Consider the following 21,721-nt stretch of genomic DNA (forward strand, 5'->3'; position numbering starts at 1 on the left):
TGCCAAGTTTAAGGTAGGCTTGAGCTACTCCTTGACCTGCCTATTCTTTATGTGTGGCTCTTCTATGTCCTCAACACAGTCCCTGCCAGCAAGACAGAGCACTCTTATCCCCTAGTCCCCAACAAGGCTCAAGCTAAAATCCACCAATGAACAAAGCAGCAGCCACTACTCAAGCAATGAATGTCTCCAGTGACTATGCCCTAATCCAAATGCCTTTAGCATTTGTGGCTTACCTTGAGTCCTGGCTGCAGTGGGCACAGAAATGGAGCTGCCTGGTACTGTTGGCAAGACTTGGATGGTGGTAGTGCTTGGGGGTGCAGTGGCAGCCTGGGGCACAAGTGTGATGCCGACTTGGGTCAGTGGCTGTACAGCAGGTGCAGCTGCAGCTGGTGCAGGGCTCTTGGGAGGGTTGGCAGGCACAGATGGAACTGGATTGGGAGTGGGGGAGGTGGCCGTAGCAGCCGTGGCAGGAATGTCGTATTTCTGGAGCTGCAGAAGGTAACTGTCGGCTGTTGCTACTGCACCCCAGCTAACCTCCAGTGAGTTGGTGTTGGCTCGTACTAGTTGTACTCGGGCTGGGGGTGGTGGCTTTTCTGTAATACAACAACACAACTGTTAAGACAGGGATTGGAAAGGCTTCTGCAATGGGAATGGCAGTGGCCCAACACTTACCTGTCTCCAAATACCACAGGTCCTTGCAACAGACCTGGTTGTTCCAGGCCTTGCGGTAGCCATCACGGCCACTCCAAATGTATAAGCGAGTATTGATGGCAACAGCACAGTGACCAGCTCGAGCTCGAGGAATGTTGTCTTCCAGTGTATCCATCAGGATAGTTTCCCAGGCCATGGTATCTAGGTGTACAAGTGCTGGAGGTTACACAAGACAAAAACAACAACAAAACAAACAAACAAAAAAAAAAAAACACCTGCTCTGCTAACTCCCAAGTTGTTCTCTATTCTTTCATTGTTGGTGATAGAAAAGTTACTGGAGTATCAAATTAAAAGTAAGCAAAAACACCATAAAAATTATGGTGGAAAATTAACTTGGGAGGCAGAGGCAGGTGGATCTCTGTGGGCAAGACCAGTCTGGTCTATAGAGGGAGTCTCAGAACAGCCAGGGCTACATAGAGAAACCCTATCTTCAGGGGAAAGAAAGAAAAAAGAAAACTAAGCCATAAATTGGGCAAATATTTGGAAGATATGACCAAAGGTCTAACTCCTTGCATATAAAATACAATCCTAAAGAGATATGGAAAGAGAAATACAATATATGAAAAAAACAAATAAAAAATCTTATTAAAATGTGTACATCTGGGCTGGAGAGATGGCTCAGAGGTTAAGAGCATTGCCTGCTCTTCCAAAGGTCCTGAGTTCAATTCCCAGTAACCACGTGGTGGCTCACAACCATCTGTAATGGGGTCTGGTGTCCTCTTCTGGCTGGCAGGCATACACACAGATAAAATATTGTATACATAATAAATAAGTAAATATTAAAAAAATGTATACATCTTCAGTCAAAATAAGAGCAACGCAAATTTTTTTTTTTTTGTTTGTGAGATGGGGGCTTCACTATGAAGACCTCACTGGTCTTGAACTTAAGAGATCCACTTGCCTCTGCCTCTTAAGTGCTCGGATTAAAGCCATACACCATAGTAAAGAATGAGATACTCATTGTGCAGGGGTATGAAACGATCTCCAAGATATAGAAAGGGAAAGGGCCATTTGGCCCTGTGTATGGCAGGCTAAGGTCCTAGAGCTATTGAGAATCCCTGCAAAGGGTTACAAGAAGCATCTCCTCTTCACCATATGTGCTTTTGCACTTGTGGATGTCAGGCACATATAAAGAACCTATTCAAACTAAAAAGAGCGCTGCCTGAGGAGTTCTCTACTTACTGAATACTTCTGGTGAATTCTAGAAAGATCCATGAGCCCAGGTTTGCTCCTGTACACCATAAAATCTCCCAGGGCCACCCCCACCCCACCCCACCCTTGGCCACTCTAAGCCTGAGGAAGCCATACCCAGGTTGAGACAAGCCAGCGTGTTGGTACACTTCCACTCCTTCTCGTGTGTGGCCACTTTGACATCGTCCATGACAAGAGGCACCCAGCCACCAAATACATACATTCTGGGAGGGTGAAGGAAAAGCAAGAGAGGACTGAAGAGGAAGTACCAAGCTAGGGGGTACCTCTTCTAACCAGAAAGTTTTGAATATGCTCAGTTCTGTAGAAGGCCCTAAGAGTCCCTCAAGAGTCATGAAGCTGTTTAATAAGACACTTTCTACTGGATGGTTCAACTAATACTACAAAGAACTGTCATTTGTATGGTAGAACATTGTTTGACTCATCTAAGGTGTACCTGAATCTCCATGAACTCCAGACCTTGGCTTTCACAAAGAATGAATGCTGTTTGTGTGAGGAGCTACAACAGTCTTACTGGACAAGGAAGGGTCTCAGGTTGAGTTACATGCAGTCCTTTCCATTCTAAATTTGCCTTCTCTATGTTATATTAAGGTGGGTATGGGACAGCTGAAATGACAGCCCTGACAAAAAGAAGTCTCCTTGGATTGAGGGACAGTTGACAAAACTGACTTGAGAACCCTTCAGATATCAGGGGCAGCTCAGGCCAGGGAGGAGAACAGCAAACACTCACTTGTTTCCTATGGTGGTTGCAGAGTGAAGGCTTCGAGGAAGGGGTGCCACCCCACTAAGGCTGGGTTTATTCCATGTCAGTGTCTCTGCAGAGAAGGAGAGGAGATTACCTATGTTGGATCAAATACCATTTAATTCCAGGACTTGGACCAAAGGGGCACTAAACCAACTTAAGAACTGCATTCCTGTCAACAAAAATCCCTCAGGGGCCCTCCAATTTATTGCCCTAACAGCTAGGTTTCAGCATTTCCAAAGCTGGTTGTATGATCCAGGCAAGGTTTCTTCCCAAATGTATTGGGCACCTGCTATAAGGCAGTACTGTTCTCAGGGATGACATAAGGGTGTCAAGTTCATCCCTGCTTCTCCTTTACACTTCTACTCCCTGTAGAACACATTAACTCCTGTGCCACCTTAGCACTAGACAATCTACACTTTAGGAAACATTGCTACTCAAGTTTTGCTTATGTTCAAATGTTCTGATCCAAAGGGCAATATAACCAAGATCTACCCACACCCAACCCAGTACCCACTTTACAGCCAAAGTAAAAGATATAATTGGTCTATGAATAACCAATTTTACTGTGCTACTCACATCAGAATACACCAATCCACACATACAGACTGTTCACTGAGGAGTTAGTAAGAACTCTACCCAAATTGAGAAAATTCTATTCTAAAAAGATTGTACTCTCTCCCTATTCTCCATATCAACTGAGGCTTACTGTTTCCTATCCACTGACAAGGTTAAGGGGGAAGGAGGACACTAGTTCCCCATGAGCCTCACCTCATCAGTCACTCAAAGCCAGCTACCCAGAAAACTGGCTTTGTTCTGAAGCAACTGAAACAGTAGCAGCTTCTTACCGATATCCAGAGTCCAAAGGTCCCCTAGCCTGCAGCCACTCATCCCTCCATAGATCACCAGCTTTGATTTCTTGTTATCTTTTTCAGTGTAGACCACGGCAGTATGTGACTCCCGAGGTGGAGGCAGGACTCCGTAAGTGATGGGGATGTCCCAAGCTACCACTCCAGAGCCTGGTCGTAGTTCTAGTATATATAAGTCATTCAGGTACCTGAGGAAGATCATTTTTATAGCAAGCCTTGAGCACATCTTGAGCACAGGCACCATAGGCTTTACTGGGTATCTCAGTGAGCAGTAGATTTGTTAGAACATAAAAGAGGAAAGGCCAGGAACAGGCATGGTGGTGAACGCCTTTAATCCCAGCGCTTGGGAAGTAGAGGCAGGTGGATCTTTGCTGAGTTTGAGGCCAGACTGGTCTACAAAGTGAGTATCAGGACACCCAAAGCTGTTACACAGAGAAATTGTTTTGAAAAACCAAAGAAGAAAAAAAGAGCAAAGACCATAGAACCCTTGCCCTTGAAAGAGAGGACTGACTGCCAGGAGTTTACTAGGCGAGTACAGTTGGAGCAAGGAACGGGTATATGTGTGAAACTATGATGGCAGCCTCAGTTCACATTCAGTGGCAGGTCCCTTCAGGATGCATACAATGCCAGATATTATACCTGAGCCTCTCTAGAGCAAGGGGATGTCAAGCTTGGAACTACCTCCAGATAGTAAGGCCTTTTGCCACAGAACTTAAAAAATACCCATCAGGAAATGTGTAAGCAGCAGAAGCTGCAAAGGAAGCACCCAGATCTAATTTCGGTCTGAGGTATAGGGACCAGGTCAAGATAAAGCAGGCTTCTACTTCTTGCCTAGCTTTCTCCTACAAGACCACCAGGGGTTCAGATTTCAAAGCTGGGAACTTCTTGGAAGGGCAGTGAATGTATTCTCCCATTGACAACCCAGCCAAGGAGAGAAACATGGCTCTGTACCTGGGGTAAGTAGACACCCTAGTGATGTTCTCAGAAAAAGGACAAAATCTCACCTCGGAATGTTGTTCTTGGGGTCCTCACTATCATTGGCTAGACCCCCAAATAGATAGCATTTGTTGCCCACAAGGGAGAAGCTGTGTCCAAGCCGAGGACATGGAGGAGGCCCATTTTTGGGCGTCTTTGCTTTCAGTCTCTTCCATTCCCAGCGACTAGCCTGAAAAATCAAAACTTAACAGAATGAGCAAAGAGATGAAAAGGCCACTGGTAGGGGGCCTAGAGCAATTTGTGGCATAAGAATACGGTCAGGAATGAGGAAGCATATTGATGGAACACGCAAGTCCTAAGGAATTGGTCCTCTCCTCTCCTCTGACACTGTTCAAGGTGAAAACAGTCTTGGTAGACTCTTAACTGATCCCTTCCACTGCCTCTCCTGTTGTAACCCTCACACCATTATAAGGAACACTATGGAGAGTCCCGTGAGGGCTGGGGCAGTGCAGGAACCCAGGTCCAAAGGGGCTCTATGTTATTACCTGGAGTTCATAGAGGTCATTGCTGTATTTTCCATACTCCACCATTCCACCAAACACCAGTAGGCGAGTACCATCACACACAAAGCCATAGGCTGCACATCCTGGAGGGATATCCCCTCTCACAGCTGGGATGAACCACTGGTTGGTTGCTGAAGAAAAAAGGAAACAGAAGTCAAAATATCCAAAAGCTTCTAGAACCTGAGCCCCTGTGCCCTCTTCTTCTTATTCCTTAAATCTTGTACTCTCCAACTCCTTGTCTTCAAATGTAGCCAAAAGAGGAGAGGCTAATTTGGCATACTGTCCCTTAAAGAGCACTATCACCCCAAATCTTTAGTCATTCTAGTCAAGCCATCTGCAGAGCCCTAGCTTTTCAAAATACTGCACAACTGCATGCTCCTCATCAAGGTCATCTCAGAAGGCAGTAAGACACCAAGCAAAATAATTCACCAGTCTCTGGGAATCTAGTAGTCTCCCCTGCTGTTCACATGATCATCACAAACTTCTATACCCCAAATGCCCTCTAGGGCTTATGTTCCTCCTCTTCAGAGCCCATGATTCTCTCCCTGTACCAGTTAAGACAGCTAGAGCCTTCGGGGGCTGGAGAGATGGCTCAGAGGTTAAGAGCACTAACTATTCTTCCAGAGATCATCGGTTCGATTCCCAGCAACCATCTGGTGCCCTCTTCTGGCATACAGGATGCTGTATACATAATAAATAAATAAATAAATCTTAAAAGAAGAAAAAAAAGAGCACTGGCTGTTCTTCCAGAGGTACTGAGTTCAATTCCCAACAACCACCTATAATGGGATCTGATGCCCTCTTCTGTCATGCAGGCATACATGCAAGTAGAGAGCACTTATATACATAAAACATAAACTCTGCTTTTGACTTCTCTACTGGTTTGTGTCCTAAGTGATAGTCCATAGGCTTTATGGCAGTAGCCACCCCCATCACACCCACCTAAGACCAGAATATTCTCAAGCCTGAGGTGGCAACTGCAGCAGAGCTTTTGTGATAGAAACTTTCAGGAGCCCCTCACACTTCTAGCTGGGGGTGAGGTGGGGAAGTCGCCAAGAAAGGACATATCACAACTCAGGCACCTCCTGATTCCCTTAGGATGATACAAGATGGTGGCCAAACCTTCACTGGGACAAAGCCCTTCCCTAGCGTGTCTGGCAGTTTGCTCTTTCACCTAGGCTCCCATGTCCTTCACATCTGTAGCGGCAAGGATTCTAGAATTGTTACAGGCAAGCATGTTCTTCTGCCATGTCATATATTCAAAGGATAAGCCACTTTCTCTCCAAAGTCTCCCAGACGGGGGCCCAGAGGCAGACCTGCCACATGTACAAGTCTGTAGCGGCGTAAACGAATGCAGACAGAGTGTAAATATATATATATATATAGCTTTAATGTAGAAATAGACTTACAGAACCACCGTTCCCGCGGAGACCAGGAAAGCAGAAGCGAGAGCTCGGAGCTTGCTCGCCAAATTTATAGGCAGACATTAGCCCGAGGCGAACACGCCCCATAAGGGGCGGGACTTATCCCTACATCTCCCCTTTTTGTCTAAATAAGACAGAACTAAACCAAATACAACTACATACAATAACAACAAATAATAAATACAACAAACAATATTGAGAACAAAAGCTTTGCTAAACATTCTATCTCAAGAAGTCCAAATAATGTAAAGAGTAACTACAATTATATAATCTTCAACTCAGTCAAAGATCTGAGAAGGGAATAAACACTACTCAACAAACGAGATATATCCAAAATGTGCAACAATTGACAGAGACAACTGACTACCTGGGCAATCACCCAAAGTCTCGTTTGCAACGTTGAGTCAACCAATTTTGGCTAAGGCCTAACATAACTGACATACCATTATTAAAGGCAAGGAACTTTTCAAAACTATCTTACCCTGTCTTGGCAGGATATGACAGTCCTGTTTTATCCATTGATGCACGCTCTGTATCTCTGTCAGTGGTTGAGGTATGGGCATTTCTTTGCCCAAAGGCCAGTTCTGCCAAATAGAAAGGCTCCAGATGGAGTGTTTTTGGTGCTCAACATTCTCTCGGGAATAGAGCGGTGTTGCCAGGAGCAATTGTGTCTCACTATCACGAAACTCTGAGTTAGATTAAAGGCCATTTTCTACAGCTCTTTGAAGAGGTTGAAGATTATCTATCTATACTGAGTATAATCTCTATATATCTAAAGAACCTGATTAGTCTAATTATAAATGACAAACTTAGATGACAATTAGTCTATATAATTCTCAATATCTATCTAACTTAAAGACTAAGACAATAAACGACTGTGAAACAAATGAGGACAATGACCTCCAAATATAAACAATGTACAAATATACATTGCAGTAGGTAAATATATACCAATACACAAATATTATATAAGTATCTTAATCAGAGGTAGAAATGTACACTGCAATATGGTAAATATATACAATATATATAAATACAATATATGTGAATACATAAAAATGTTTTAAACAGAGGTAGAAACATGCATGCGTACAATAGTCAATCTATACCAATATATTTGTCTATTATCCCATCATCCCTCTTTTTTTTTTTCAAAATGATCCCTGAGCTTATAAAATTCCTCCCCAACCCTCAATCATATACTAATTATAATCCACCCCTAAATGATGTCCCTAAACCCAAGGGCAAACTTTACTGGGAGAGGGGACGTCGTTCTCTAGAATTACTTCCAGCTGTCATAGGGGCGACGTTCTTTCTGGGGGATCCTGTGAAAGTAAAATGATGGTTAAATTTCAAGATAATGTCTTTTAAAATTGCAAATAGTCTCTGAGTATTTTCGTGCAGGTCTGGCCAAAATGTTGTATAAGATGTGCACCATTTCAGCTAACCAAGTTGGAACTGTCTTGTGCAGCTGGGACCCAAAGCAGGTCATGTAGTAGCGCTATCAGTATCATGACGTCATATCAACCAGGTGGAGTTGTTGTTATGGGGCCCCATCTTCTTCCTGGAAACTTCAAATGTCACTTCAGGAAAAACTCATTGTTCATTATGAAAAACTTAAACATTAATCATATAGACATATATAGACATATATATATATATATTCAATGAAAGACATGATAGATATATTCAATGAAAAGTATGATAGATATGAAGAAAAGCAAAGATGTTTTCTAAACTCATATTTCTTTCTGTCCCATATCATGGCTCTTGACATGAGACAGAAACTCCAGAAACTCTGGGTTTTTCTCTTACTAACAGGCTTGGAATTGGAGAGGGACTGAGCCAGAGTCCAACTTCAAAACCAGCTTTATAAATTTAGAAATATGGTTTAATATTACTTACACAACCCATTCAGTTGTCTTGATATTTCCTATTGGGCAGGTATTTTTCCATCTGTCAGTATCCAAACATCCAGGGTCCCTTGAATTTCTCAAAGATGAGTGTTTTCCTGTGGAGATAAGAACAGAACCCTGCCCCCATTTTATATGTTTTTCTTACCACCTGTATGAATATCATCGTTGTGGATGAGTTGTCATTTCTCCTTTCCAAGAGGTTTCTCCTCTTCAAATCGAAACTTTATTAATTTTGATGGTATCCACAATTTTTCTTCTCCTGTGGAAACAAGAGCAAAACCCCTTCCCCGACGTAGCACATCTCCTGGCTTCCACTGAGAGGTCAGCACATCTTTGAAATAAATCGGTTGATTTAGTTCAGCAGACTTTTCCATTATCCAATGTCTTTCTGCTGCTGTCGTTCCTTTCTCATTAGCGTTAAGAAAATTCAAGGTTAATAAAGCATTATGTAATCTATTTCTGGGGGTATTTTCAGTCCCTTTCTGTTTGTTCAGCATATCCTTTATAGTACGATTTGATCTTTCTATAACTGCCTGACCTGTAGGATTATTTGGTATACCTGTAATGTGTTTTATATTATAATAATCAAAAAAGCGTTTCATTTTCTTAGATACATATGCTGGACCATTATCTGTCTTTATTTGCGCAGGTATACCCATGATGGCCATAACTTCCAATAAATGTGTGATTACTGAATCAGCCTTTTCTGAGCTCAGGGCAGTAGCCCATTGAAAACCTGAATATGTGTCTATGGTGTGGTGTACATATTTTAATTTGCCAAATTCTGCAAAGTGGAACACATCCATCTGCCAGATTTCATTCCTTTGGGTGCCCTTTGGATTAGCCCCTGCAGGCAGTGGCGTTTGGTTATAGAAAGAGCAAGTAGGGCATTTCTTTACAATCTCCTTAGCTTGTTGCCATGTAATTGAAAACTCTTTCTTCAAACCTTTGCTATTAACATGATGTTTTTTATGAAATTCAGAGGCTTGTAGCACACTACCAATCAATAATTGATCAATTTCTGCATTACCTTGTGCTAGAGGACCTGGCAGACCCGTATGGGATCGGATGTGTGTTATGTACATAGGGCAAAGCCTGTTCCTGATCAAATCTTGAACCTGGAGGAACAATGAGGTTAGTTCAGTATCATCAGGTATAAATTCAGCAGTTTCAATATGTAAAATAACTCTTTCTGCGTATTGTGAATCTGTAACTATATTAATAGGTTCTTTAAAATCCCTTAGCACCATAAGAATGGCATATAATTCCGCCTTCTGGACAGAAGTATATGGACTTTGTTCCACCTTATCCAAGTCTTCTGATTTGTAACCTGCCTTCCCTGATTTATTGGCATCAGTATAGAATGTACGGGCTCCAGTTATTGGAGCATCACGGACGATTCGAGGAAGAATCCAAGAAGTTCTCTTTATGAAGTTAAGCCGCTTGCTTTTTGGATAGTTGTTATTAATGTCTCCCAAAAAATTAGCACAAGCTCTTTGCCATGGTTCATTATCTTCCCATAATTTCTTTAGTTCATCAGCAGTGAAAGGCACTATAATTTCTGCTGGGTCTATGCCTGCTAGTTGACGAAGTCTCAGCTTGCCTTTTATAATTAACTCAGAGACTTTTTCCACATAAGTTTTCAGTTTCTTACTTGGTTTATGTGGTAAAAAGATCCATTCCAAAATAATATCATCTCTCTGCATTAAAATTCCTGTAGGAGAAATTTTTGATGGTAGTATGACGAGAATACAATCGAGCTCTGGATTCACCCTGTCCACATGTGCCTGTTGTAATTTTTCCTCAATCATTGTCAGTTCCTTTTCTGCTTCAGCTGTTAATTCTCTGGGACTGTTTAAATCCTTATCACCATCCAAGGTTTTGTTCAAATGAATTATTAGATCAGGTGTTATTCCAATAGCTGGTCGTAGACTGGAAATGTCTCCTAACAGTCTTTGAAAGTCATTAAGAGTCCGTAGGCGATCTCTCCTAATTTGTGCTTTTTGTGTCTTAATTTTTTGCAAACCTATTTTATAACCTAAATAATTAACAGAATCTCCCTTCTGAATCTTTTCAGGAGCTATTTGCAATCCCCATTTAGGTAAAAGTATCTTTATTTCTTCAAACAGTCTGTTCAAGGTATCCATGTTTGAATCGGATAACAAGATGTCGTCCATGTAATGGTATACTATAGATTTGGGAAATTTCTTGCGTATTATTTGCAATGGTTGGTTCACAAAATATTGGCACAGGGAGGGGCTATTTAACATACCCTGGGGGAGAACGGTCCAGTGGTACCTCCTCGAAGGTTGAGAATTGTTTTAAGTAGGCACTGTGAAGGCAAATTTTTCTCTATCTTCTTTTTGCAAAGGTATAGTGAAAAAACAATCCTTTAAATCAATAACTATGAGAGGCCATCCTTTTGGTAATAAAGAGGGCAAAGGAATTCCAGATTGCAGAGGGCCCATAGGTTGAATAACCTTGTTGATGGCCCTGAGATCTGTCACCATTCTCCATTTACCTGATTTTTTTCTTAACCACAAATACAGGAGAATTCCAAGGGCTGGTAGATTCTTCTATATGTCCAGCATCTAATTGTTCTTGTACCAGCTGTTCTAAAGCCTGTAACTTTTCCTCAGCTAAAGGCCATTGCTTTGTCCATATTGGTTTCTCAGTCAACCATTTTAGAGGCAAGGCTGTTGGTATCTCTGAAGGGACATCAATTGCTTGTTCTTTTACAGCCCGAATGGCCGGTTTTCTCAGTTTGTAATATCTTTTAATATTATTCTCAGAAATATAGGCTCTAGATTTAGCAGGAATGTTAATTTCGGTATTCCATTGTTGTAATAGGTCACGACCCCATAAATTCATTGCGATATTGGCTACATATGGCTTTAATTTTCCTATTTGTCCCTCTGGCCCTATACATTCAACCCATCTCGTGCTCTGCCTTACTCGAGATAGGGTTCCAATTCCCAGGAGCTGAACATTTACATTTTGAAGAGGCCAACACGGATGCCAAGATTCTGGGGTAATGATACTTACATCAGCACCTGTGTCCAGCAGGCCAGTAATAAAAATGCCATTTACACACACTCTCAGTTTAGGTCTTTGATCATTTATAGAAGTTTGCCAAAACACACGTAACTTATCTTTCTGATCATTATTGCTTGTAACAGTAGGCATGGGGCTTCCTAATTGACCTGATGAGGCACGTTCTCTGCAGAAACTGGATATGACTGAACCATGTTTGCCATGGGGGCCTGTGAGGCCCCCCCTCTCACGTTTCCCGACTGTATCAGGTTGCCTTGTCTATCTCTTGTAGACCTGCATTCATTCGTCCAATGTCTGCCCTTTCCACATCTTCTACATAAACCTGAAGGCTGAGTCCTCCTATTTCTGTTATTTCTAGAAGATGCATTATTATTATTATTTCTGAAAGACGCATTATTATTATTATTATTATTATTTCTGAAAATCCGTTGTCTACAATTCCTTTTCATATGACCCATTTTTCCACAATTAAAACATTTGGTATTCTGGTGTCTCCTTTTACCATTGGAAATTGCTTCTTCTACCCATGCTTCAGTTCCATAATCAAATGTATCAACATTGAGTGTATGCAAGACCCATTCTTCCAACGGCGCTGATCTGAGCTTTAAAGGACCCAAAATCCTTTTGCATTCCACATTTGCATTTTCATAAGCCAAAGACTCAATCATTATACGTCTTGCTTCTGGGTCAGATATCCCTATTTGTACATCTTTAGTTAGTCTTTGTAAAAAGTCACTAAAGGGTTCTCTCTGACCCTGTTTAACTCTGACAAATGATTCCATTCTCTGTCCTGGGTCTTGTACCCTGTCCCAAGCCCTTAAGGCTGCTGTAGTACACATGGAGAGTGTGTTTTCATCCAAATTAGCTTGTTCCTGAGGATCGGAAAAGGGCCCTTCACCTAGAATTTGATCTAGGGAAATGTCAATTCCCTTCGCTTTTTCCTGCTGTTCTAAGAGTCTAGCCTCTTGCCTGAATAAGCATTTCCATTTCAATTGCGGTCCACTCTCGAGTACCACAGAGCTCAGCTGGAGCCAGTCCGAGGGGGTTGCTCTGCTTGTCGTGGCCCAAGATTTTAGCATCTCTTTAACAAAAGAGGCTTGCATCCCAAAAGTCATGACAGCCTGTTTTATTTCCTTGAGATCATTCATACGGACAGGCTCCCATGTATCCTCCTTGATGACCCTAGGGTTTTTGGAACCAATCACCTTCTCTGTTGTTATTACTGGAAAGGCAGGTAGAGCTGTAGGTAGAGCTTTGTGGAAATTGTCCCGGAGAGACTTACCCACAGATGTAGTTAAAATTTGCCTTTCTACCCTTTGCTCTTCTTCATCAGAATTTAGAAATTCCTCAATCTTTTCAATTCTATTCACCATTGCCTTCTGCAATGTCTGAATCTCCTGTCCAGAATTATGTTCCAAAGCCTTCATTGAGGATTCTAATGTATGAAGTTTGTCCGTTAGAGATAACATCTCATCTTTGGACATAATTTTTATGGCATAAACCGTGCCTTCTTGTATTGACAATCTTTCCGTCAATCTGTCATAAGCTTTAGACAAAATCCGATTGTCACATTCAGCAGTTTTGATTCTCTCAGTTAATGTTTCATTTCCAACAGAAAGGGACTGAATCTTATGGTCCAGATCAGCTGTTCCCTCTTCCATACTAATGAATTTCTCCTTAACATTAGCCTGAAGAACTTCAACCTGATTCTTGAGAAGATTGTTATCAGCCTGGAGAACTTCAAACTGATTCTTGAGAAGATTGTTGTCATTCTCAATTGTTTTTAAGCGTTCAATCTCTACCTTAAGAATCCTGGATTCGTCTCATAAAGACTTTATCATATTTCTATTATCAAACCATTTGGTGCCAATGAAAACTACGAATCCCAGAAGGATCCATATATGTGGGGTGATAGACACCTCTTGTAAAATCTCCCACATGGTACAATTAAAAAAATCATTAAATTCTTGAACAGTAATGTGTTCAGACATTTTATTTATAAAAGAAAATTTTTTTACCTGCAATGATCGGTTCCTGCCAGTGGTGGTCTCTGTGTTTTTGGAGCCTGTCCTAGAACTAGCTCTCGTAGACCAGGCTGGCCTTGAACTCACAGAGATCCGCCTGTCTCTGCCTCCCAAGTGCTGGGATTGAAGGCGTGCACTACCAAGGCCTGGCAGGCCTCAAACTCACAGAGATCTGCCTGCCTCTGCTTCCCAAGTGCTGGGATTAAAGGCGTGCTCTACCACTGCCTGGCCGGCCTCAAACTTGTGATCCTCCTGCCTCTGCCTCCTTCAGCAAATCCTACCGGCGTGGGCCACCACAACCGGCCAAGTCACTTTGTAACAGACCAAATCTGACACTGTGGCAGCTTTTGTTGCAAAACCGCAAGTACTTGAGCTTCTGCTAATTCAGGCAGTGGGGTTCCGCTGCAAAACTTAGCCAAGGCAGGCAGAATGGGCCTGTGTCGCCGAGTGTGTCTCGGACTCGGCACTGGGGCCGGAGTCACGAACTGAAAAACAGCACCCGGGAGGGTGCTGTGTTAGCTAGCGGGCTACCCGCTTGAGTCGGGGGCAAAATAGCCCGACGTTGGACGCCAAAATGTAGCGGCGTAAACGAATGCAGACAGAGTGTAAATATATATATATATATATATATATATATATATATATATATAGCTTTAATGTAGAAATAGACTTACAGAACCACCGTTCCCGCGGAGACCAGGAAAGCAGAAGCGAGAGAGAGCTCGGAGCTTGCTCGCCAAATTTATAGGCAGACATTAGCCCGAGGCGAACACGCCCCATAAGGGGCGGGACTTATCCCTACACAAGTCAGTCAGGTAAGATCTGAGAGGGCTGTAGGAAGGATTTCAAGTCCTGACTCCAGGGTAGGGAGGTTGAAGCTGCAGTGGGGAAGAGTTTCAAAGTCAAGACCAGACCCTCTCCTGGGAGCTAATGGGAGGTCAGGTTATGTTTTGGAGGAGGTGACACAGACATTTGTGGACTAGTCTAGGTTTTTTATCTGCTTCTCGGCCATACTGTCCACACAGGGAGGTGGGTATACTTCTGGAAATTAAGAAATGGATGTTTGATTTGGAGACCAACGTACTGAGAAAAAGAGGAGAAATGCTTGTTTTGTGCCCCCCATTCAGATGCATTTGGGAAACGCTCCCTCGCTCCCCCCATTTATAAATTCCCATGTTCACAACTCCAAAGGCTCTATAAGCAACAACTGCACCTTGTCTTAGGGAGGAGAATCTTCCTAGGTGCACACAGCACAGCTATTAGACTCCTCAAAAGTTTAGCTGAGTCACTGAAATAGGCTGCTTAGTCCCCATCCTCTCAGGCATTTTCCTGCTGGAGCAATGAACCGCTTGTGTACATGCATTCATGTGCCCACACACCCAAGTGCTGGTTCTTGACCTCTTTTCTCATTCCCAGTGCAAACATGAACCAAGAAATGTAGGGGTTTTCAGTACTGAGGCAAATCAACCTTATACAAGTTGGGGGAGGTGGTCTTAATCTGTGGAAGGAGTTTTTCCTTCAAGTTACAAAGGTAAAGCCAACAGGAACCTCTGAGGAAGCCCCAATCCAGCTCTCAGTCAATAAGAGTCCAGAGCATGCCTGTAATCCCAGTACTTCAAAGATGGAAACAGGAGGATCAGTTCTGGGTTAGCCTGTGCTATAAAAGACCTTGTCTCAAAACAAAAACACAAACAAAAGACTCCAGAGCCCAGGAAAGGAAACTCAATTGAAGTCAGTGTAAAACCCAACAGGGACATGAACTTGATTCAGCATCTGTCTCATGTATGGGTAGCCCCTCACTTAGCTAAGAACCCTTGTATTAAAGGCATACAGGTAGTGAGTCATGAGGCAAGGATTGGGTGAAAGATAAATGGCAAATGGGATTGGCCTACAGCTTTTCCCATCATGCTGATTCACTGACCCAGATTGGTCAGGCAGATGTTAGCTAAGATGTCCCTGGCCTCCGAGATCACCAGTTTCTCCTATGAGACCTAAGAGGTACTAATCTGGTTCTATAATATTTCTTCTGGCAAGGCAGAAGCCATTCCTAACCTCCATCAGTAGTTTGTCAGGGAGTAAAGTTCCTGGTATGAAGATTAACACCACCTCTCATCTCTTCTATGAATCCCGGTTTTAGTGTTCAAGTATGTGAATTCTTCTCTCCATCTTACAAATACAACAGCTGCTCTCCTTTTACCCTCAAACACACAGTGGGGTATCATGTAACTTAATCCCTGGGTCCCTCATTCTTGATATGCCCTGGCATGCCCCTGGCCCTCAAGCCTAACCCTCACCAAAGAGGGAAATTTGAGGAAAGGAGGCCACCTGTTTGCATACTCCTGACTAAGATACTTTTACCTTCCCTTTCTTCAGCCCTACTCCATTTATAACTTCTGCTTCCCTATCACCACCTAGACTGATACCCATACAGCAGAGAACACATTGGTGTTCAAGGAAATAACTTCCTTTCAGTTTACCTGGTTACACCAAAACAATCACTTCAATGGCAGGCCCCATGCTGGAAGGCACAGAGGAGCCCCAGCCTCCTATTTCCCATCCAGTAGGTAGGCTGTGCATCCCTCCAGTGATGGGAAGAAACCCAGGAAGAGCTTGGGACCATGCCCAACCCTTGGGAGCAGAGGAAGAATGATGAAGGACATAACTAAAGGTTTCTCTGGGTAAAAAACATTTAAGCCAGAGCTTTGAAAAGTAAACAGGCTATTTCCTAATCAACAAAACTAACAGGCCAATAAGGAAGTGAGCCAGCTAAAAAGTAAGGAGGGCCTGAAATAGATGGGGGAACAAAAATGATTCCCATCTAACTTAGTGAAATTTAGGTACAGGGAAAAGGAAAAAGGATGTTTCTAAAATGGTGGTTTCAAGTGGTGACACAAGCCTTCAATTCCAGCACTCAGGAGGCAGAGGCAGCTGGATCTCTGTGAGTACAAAGACAGTCTGGTCTACAGATCAAGTTCTAGTACAACTAGAGCAGTTAGTTACACAGAGAAACCCTGTCCTGAACAACATACATACACACAAAGAAACAAGTAGTACAGCAGTCCTCATAAAGGTTCACTTCTACCACTAGCTAGTGCAGTGCCCCTGGACTTGTCATTTCCCCCTCTTGGGCTCCAGTTTCCTTACATGTACGAAGTCCCTTTAGATTTAGATCCCCCCCCAAACCTCAAGAGTCTATGGTAGGACTGTAGATGTGGCTCAGTGGCACAGCACTTGCTTAAGGCTCTGTTCCACACCCCAGCCCCGGGGGAGGGGTGGGGAGTTGATGACATCCAACATCCACTGAGGCAAAAAACAAACAAACAAAAACCCAGACTGGGCCGGGCGTTGGTGGCGCACGCCTTTAATCCCAGCACTTGGGAGGCAGAGGCAGGCGGATCTCTGTGAGTTCGAGACCAGCCTGGTCTACAAGAGCGAGTTCCAGGACAGGCTCCAAAACCACAGAGAAACCCTGTCTCGAAAAACCAAAGGAAAAAAAAAAAAAAAACCCAGACTGGGAGAGGGAATAACCACACACATCCAGCTTCAACACAACACAGTCTACCCCAGACTCTGGATCCTTGATCTTAAGGCCTCTTGAGTAATCTGAATTGCCTCATGGAAATAAAATTCCTCCATGGACAATTGCAACTATAAGATCTACCAAAAGACAGTATAGGGTCTCTAAGCCCGTGGTGATTGCCACTAAAGGGGCAAAGCCATGTATGCATGCACTCTCTAGCAAGCAGTCTCTAGCACACACAAATCCAGTTATTCCACTGGGTAATCCCTGGGTGAATTATACTCCATCCCCTACAAACTGAAGAGTTGACCAAGACAGTCAAGTGCACATACACCACGGATCATTTTTCTCTTCTCAAAGTGGAATGTTTCTAGACCAGCCCACTCTATAAAGGGGTAAAGACCAATTCCACAAAAGCAAAGGGATGAACAGATTATGAATTCAGGCCTCTTTGGAAACAAAACCCCGCTAAGCAGAAGAGGCAGCTGTTGAGAAGGATGGGTGGCCAGGGCAGACTGTTAGAACTTGAAGCCTGTCAAATACAAGACACATCCCAAGCTCATCAAAACAAGGGGTACATCTTTTAAGGTGAAGAACAGAGTAGCAGGGTTGGCTAGTTGCTTTCTCAAGTCACCCAAAAATGATCAGGACAATTTGAAAACTATTACTTTTGGAAGATTCCAGGCTTTTGCTGTGAGCCGACTTTTAGAAGGCTGGTTACCTCCTAACACACAACCTCTTTGCGAAATAAATTAGTAATAAATTAATACCAAAGTAGTCAATTGGTTTCAATAAACTAATGAGTATGTAAAGATTCCAGAAAACCAAGACAGAGGCCTGCAATGGACTTTGGAGCTGACTGTAATTAGGCCCCTGCCCTACTTTCTAAAATTGTATTTCCCTGCCAGAAAGTCTGCTCCATCCAGGCTTTAGTAGAAGAAAGGTGTTCCAGGGAAGGGAGAAAGTGTTGCTGTCCCCATGGAGGGCACCTCTATAAACATCTCTACCACTCCACAAGTTGCACCCCTGCCCTTACCTTTCTGGGCTAATTCTTGCCACAGCTGTCTGGGCTGGCACAAGCATCACCAACCCACCCCCCCTTTCTGCGGGGCCCCGAGAAAAGCCCTGCTCCTCAGAGGCAACCGGTGCAGAGAGACAAGGAGTTTGGAGGGTCATGAACAACCCACCCATCAACTCTGAAGGGAGAAGTGCTGGGGAGCTGCCAGAAGGTTCTGGCTCCAACCCTCACTCCATGAACTACCCCAGACCATAATCTCCTGTCTGCTTCCTACCTTACTAGACCAAGGAGACGTGTGTGTTGTGTGTGTGTGAGAGAATAGGATGGCCTCGCTGCACACTTGGTCCTGCCTTCTTATCAAGAGAAGGTGCCAGGGACAGCAGGGGCCCAGAAAGGATGAAAGCATATGTAAGAGGCTAAGGAGCTGACAAGCGAGGGAACACTGCAGGCTACACCTCCTGCAATAGAGGGAAGTTTCCAGTCTACCACAAGCAAGGAGGCCGACATTGTCTGGCTACACTAGTATTCCAGGTTCTCACCTGGACACAATCGCACGTATTTCCAGTCTTTGCAAGCCCCAGCACTCTCCCTTAGGGCAAGGCAAAGGTCTTGGAGGCCTTTGGGCAGTCAACCGCAACTCAGGTCAATCCCCTGTACTAGATGTGCAGAAAGTGATATCACAGGGGAAGGATGCGAGAAAGGTTACTACCCTAGAGGCAGAGCAAGGGAACCAAGCAAGGAACATGTGGCTCCCAAAAGGGAGGGGGACAGAGAGCAGCCTACAGATCATACCTGTAGACAGAGAGGCTCCTCCCAATTAGCAAGGGTTTGGGGAGGAAGGCATTAGAAGGGACTGGTTAACCCCTTCAATCTCACAGCTCTCCGGTCTGCTATGGCGGGGAGGGTGGGGGAGAATCTCAGCTGTTAAGGCATCACATTAAGAAACAATTTGAAAAAAAAAAAACAACCCCCAACTTGTACAAGTAAACACCCCCAACTGTGTGTGTGGGCAGCATAGCCATCGTGCCATCGGCACTTGACACGAGGGTCGCATTAGGCTGTTAAAAGCCTGCTCCTTAAGAGTGCTCCCCTATTTTTCTGGGTGTACAGAATGGATCTGTGATAACAGAAATCCTATTTTCTCACGAACGAGCAAGGACGCTGGAGATGAGGACGAGCGCAGGAGGGGGGGGGAGGATTCCGCCTGCGCCAAAAGAACACATCCGCTGCCGCGCCAGCCCCAGCCAGCCGGGTAACGGTGTACGTCTGAAGTCACCATCGGCGGCGACATCCCCTCCCCCTCACCAGTCAGACTAGAGGGTTTCTCTAAGTACCAAACGCAACCTTTAAACACAGGAGAGTCCGGGGGTGTAGAACGGGGGTTGAATAAGCAGGGAGAAGCGGAGATGGCAAGCAGAGCAAAGAGAGGAGGGAAGCACAGCAGGGCAGTGTGAGAGCGAGATGGAAGGACGGGAGAAGACTGTGAAGAGTGAGGAAGAGTGAGCGGTGGAGGGCTTTGGGAACCCAGCGGGCTTACACTCACCAGTGTTGTACACGTGCAGTTCGTCCACTATCCCTTCATTGCCGCCGCCAAACACCACTATGAGCTCCTTGATGGCCACGGCACGGTGGCCGTGGCGGGGTCGGGGCACTGGACCCGACCAACCCACCACTCGCTTCCAGCGGGGCTGCAGAAGCACCGCCGGCAAGTTGGCAGGGGACACAGCCGAAGCCATAGTTCAGGTTAAGGATGCAGTGGGAAGAAGTCACTGATCGGGAGGGAGACCCTTAATTCTTCACACACCCCCTTTCCTCTAAGGCAGCTCTCACGGAGAAGCGGCTCCTTACACGGCGGTAGACGACTCCATGGAGGCCGCCATCTTAACTATCCTCCTTCCCTTTGGCTCTTCCCCCCCTTCTCACTCGGCTCGCCTCCTTTAAAGCTTCTCGAAACGGTAGAGCATCTACTCCCGAAAAGCGGGAGGCCACTGAGCGCCGCCGCTCTAACTATTTGCCCGGGCGCTCCCACTTAGAAGCTCGGGCAGGATGCTCTGGGAGCCGCCATCTTGAGACGCCTCTCTCTCCTCCCTTCCTCAGTCGTAGCCCTCCCCCGCCGGAAATGGCGGAGCCCCGGCCCGGTTCCCACACCCCCCAGGCCCCAGCACTGGCTGGCTTCCGGGGCGGGTGGAAAAGAGCCACAAATGCCGCGGTTGTCTCAACCCCGCCAGTAGTCAGACCACAATTGTGGAAGCCGCCATCTTGAGACCGTCTTGCTTCCCCGCCCAGCACTTAGTAGAGCTGCCAATCTCAGAACAACCCCAACGTTCCTAAAAAAGGAGCGTCAGAAGCTGGAAGAAGCGGCTCGAAGTCTCGGGGACCCCGCGTCGCCGTACGGCTCCTGAGGTTTCGCACCTCTCCCTTGAGTCCGCCTCTGCTGTTCAGGCTATGCCTGCCGCCCTGGGAGCCGCCATCTTGAGACTAGCTTCCCCTTCCCCCTATTCTCTTCTTCCTAGACAGTTCTTTCACAGCAAACCAAACACAAGGTAGCGTCCAATCCTTGCTTCCCTTCTTATGACTCCTTCCCACAGGAGCCGCTCGAAAGAGCACGAGTTAGGCCCCGAAGTGACAACTGTACGGCAGAAGCAGCGGTAACGGCAGGGCGCTCATGCCTCCTCCCTGGGAGCCGCCATCTTGTGTGAAGAAGTAACAACTAAACATGGCGGCGGTCGGGCGAGGGGGCGGAGTCAGGAGACGTCATCGCTCCCTTGCACTCACACGTCCTCGCCTCTGTGCTTAGGCGTCTTAAAGGACCCAAGGCTCATAAAATATTCAAGCTTCTTAAAAGTGCAGTGTGCTGGTTGCGGGTGAGCAGGCGCTGCTGCGCAGTAGGCTAGAGCACGAGCTGAGCTCGGGTCAGGTGCAGTAGTGCCCCGCCCTGCGTGCCCCCCCACCCCAGCGCTCCACCCACGCCTCCTCCCTGGGAGCCGCCATCTTGCCACTTCCCCACACTGGGTCCTCTGCAGGCGTCAATAACGACTTTCAGCACAAAACAAAGATGGCCACAGCATCTGGGAATGCCCGGATGAAGATGTAACTCCCCCTAGGCTGGCTTGACCCCCCCCCCCCGAACAGTCTCCCGGGTCGCTGAAGGGACACAACCCCGAGAAATAGCCTTTAACTAGCTGTGGAGATAGGGTACATAGTGTTTAACGGTAGCAGAGAGGAGACGCCATTGCATGTCTGGCTGGGAAGCAGCTCCTTTCCCGCCCTGAACACTCAACAGCCAGCCAAAACCCCGCCACAGGGGCGAGCTGGAGGCGGAGCGACAAAGGTGACGTCATGAACGCGCGGGGGCGGAGCTTCCGCCCGCTCCCAGGCCCGTCCGCACCAGCCCTGGGCTTCGCTGCCACCGCCCGCTCCGCCCGAACGGGTCCGGGTGCGCGCTCCGATTCGAGGCGCGCCAGGCCACCCTCTCCAGCGGCCCAACAAGGCTGACAGCACGGGAGTCAAGCCAGCGCGGGAGCAGCCTGCGCCACTCGCATCACCTCGCGTCATCCGCCCCGCCCTTGCGCAGGCGTATGGCAGCTTTACGGGTCCGCCCTTTTTCGAGGTTTGAATTTTCCCTAGCAAAGCGAGAGAAGCAAAATACCCGGATGGTGAGCGCTGGCCCTTTCGCGCCAATATTGTAAATACACAAAACAACCTTGAAAGGGGAGCATTACGCTCTTCATTTCT

The 21,721-nt window shown here is 45.6% G+C and overlaps 1 protein-coding gene across 5 annotated transcripts in view; it reads right to left on the reverse strand.

Annotated features, from left to right (window-relative positions):
- The window catches only part of LOC121440268 (host cell factor 1), a 33,288-nt gene extending 12,614 nt beyond the window's left edge, over nucleotides 1–20,674 (reverse strand). For all 5 annotated transcript variants that reach the window (XM_041641029.1, XM_041641028.1, XM_041641027.1 and 2 more), the window contains exons 1-8: nucleotides 19,530–20,674; nucleotides 5,013–5,161; nucleotides 4,536–4,696; nucleotides 3,511–3,719; nucleotides 2,651–2,735; nucleotides 2,020–2,126; nucleotides 673–852; nucleotides 234–593 (exon numbers count right to left, since the gene is read on the reverse strand). In XM_041641029.1, the coding sequence (XP_041496963.1) occupies nucleotides 234–593; nucleotides 673–852; nucleotides 2,020–2,126; nucleotides 2,651–2,735; nucleotides 3,511–3,719; nucleotides 4,536–4,696; nucleotides 5,013–5,161; nucleotides 19,530–19,722 (1,444 nt within the window). In that variant the 5' untranslated portion in view covers nucleotides 19,723–20,674. The remainder of the gene's footprint in view (nucleotides 1–233; nucleotides 594–672; nucleotides 853–2,019; nucleotides 2,127–2,650; nucleotides 2,736–3,510; nucleotides 3,720–4,535; nucleotides 4,697–5,012; nucleotides 5,162–19,529) is intronic.
- Between the last annotated feature and the right edge of the window lie 1,047 nt (nucleotides 20,675–21,721).

The sequence above is a fragment of the Microtus oregoni genome, unplaced genomic scaffold (assembly GCF_018167655.1).
Source record: "Microtus oregoni isolate MIOR12 unplaced genomic scaffold, Mior012 000067F_001, whole genome shotgun sequence".
NCBI classification, from domain to species: Eukaryota; Metazoa; Chordata; class Mammalia; order Rodentia; family Cricetidae; genus Microtus; species Microtus oregoni.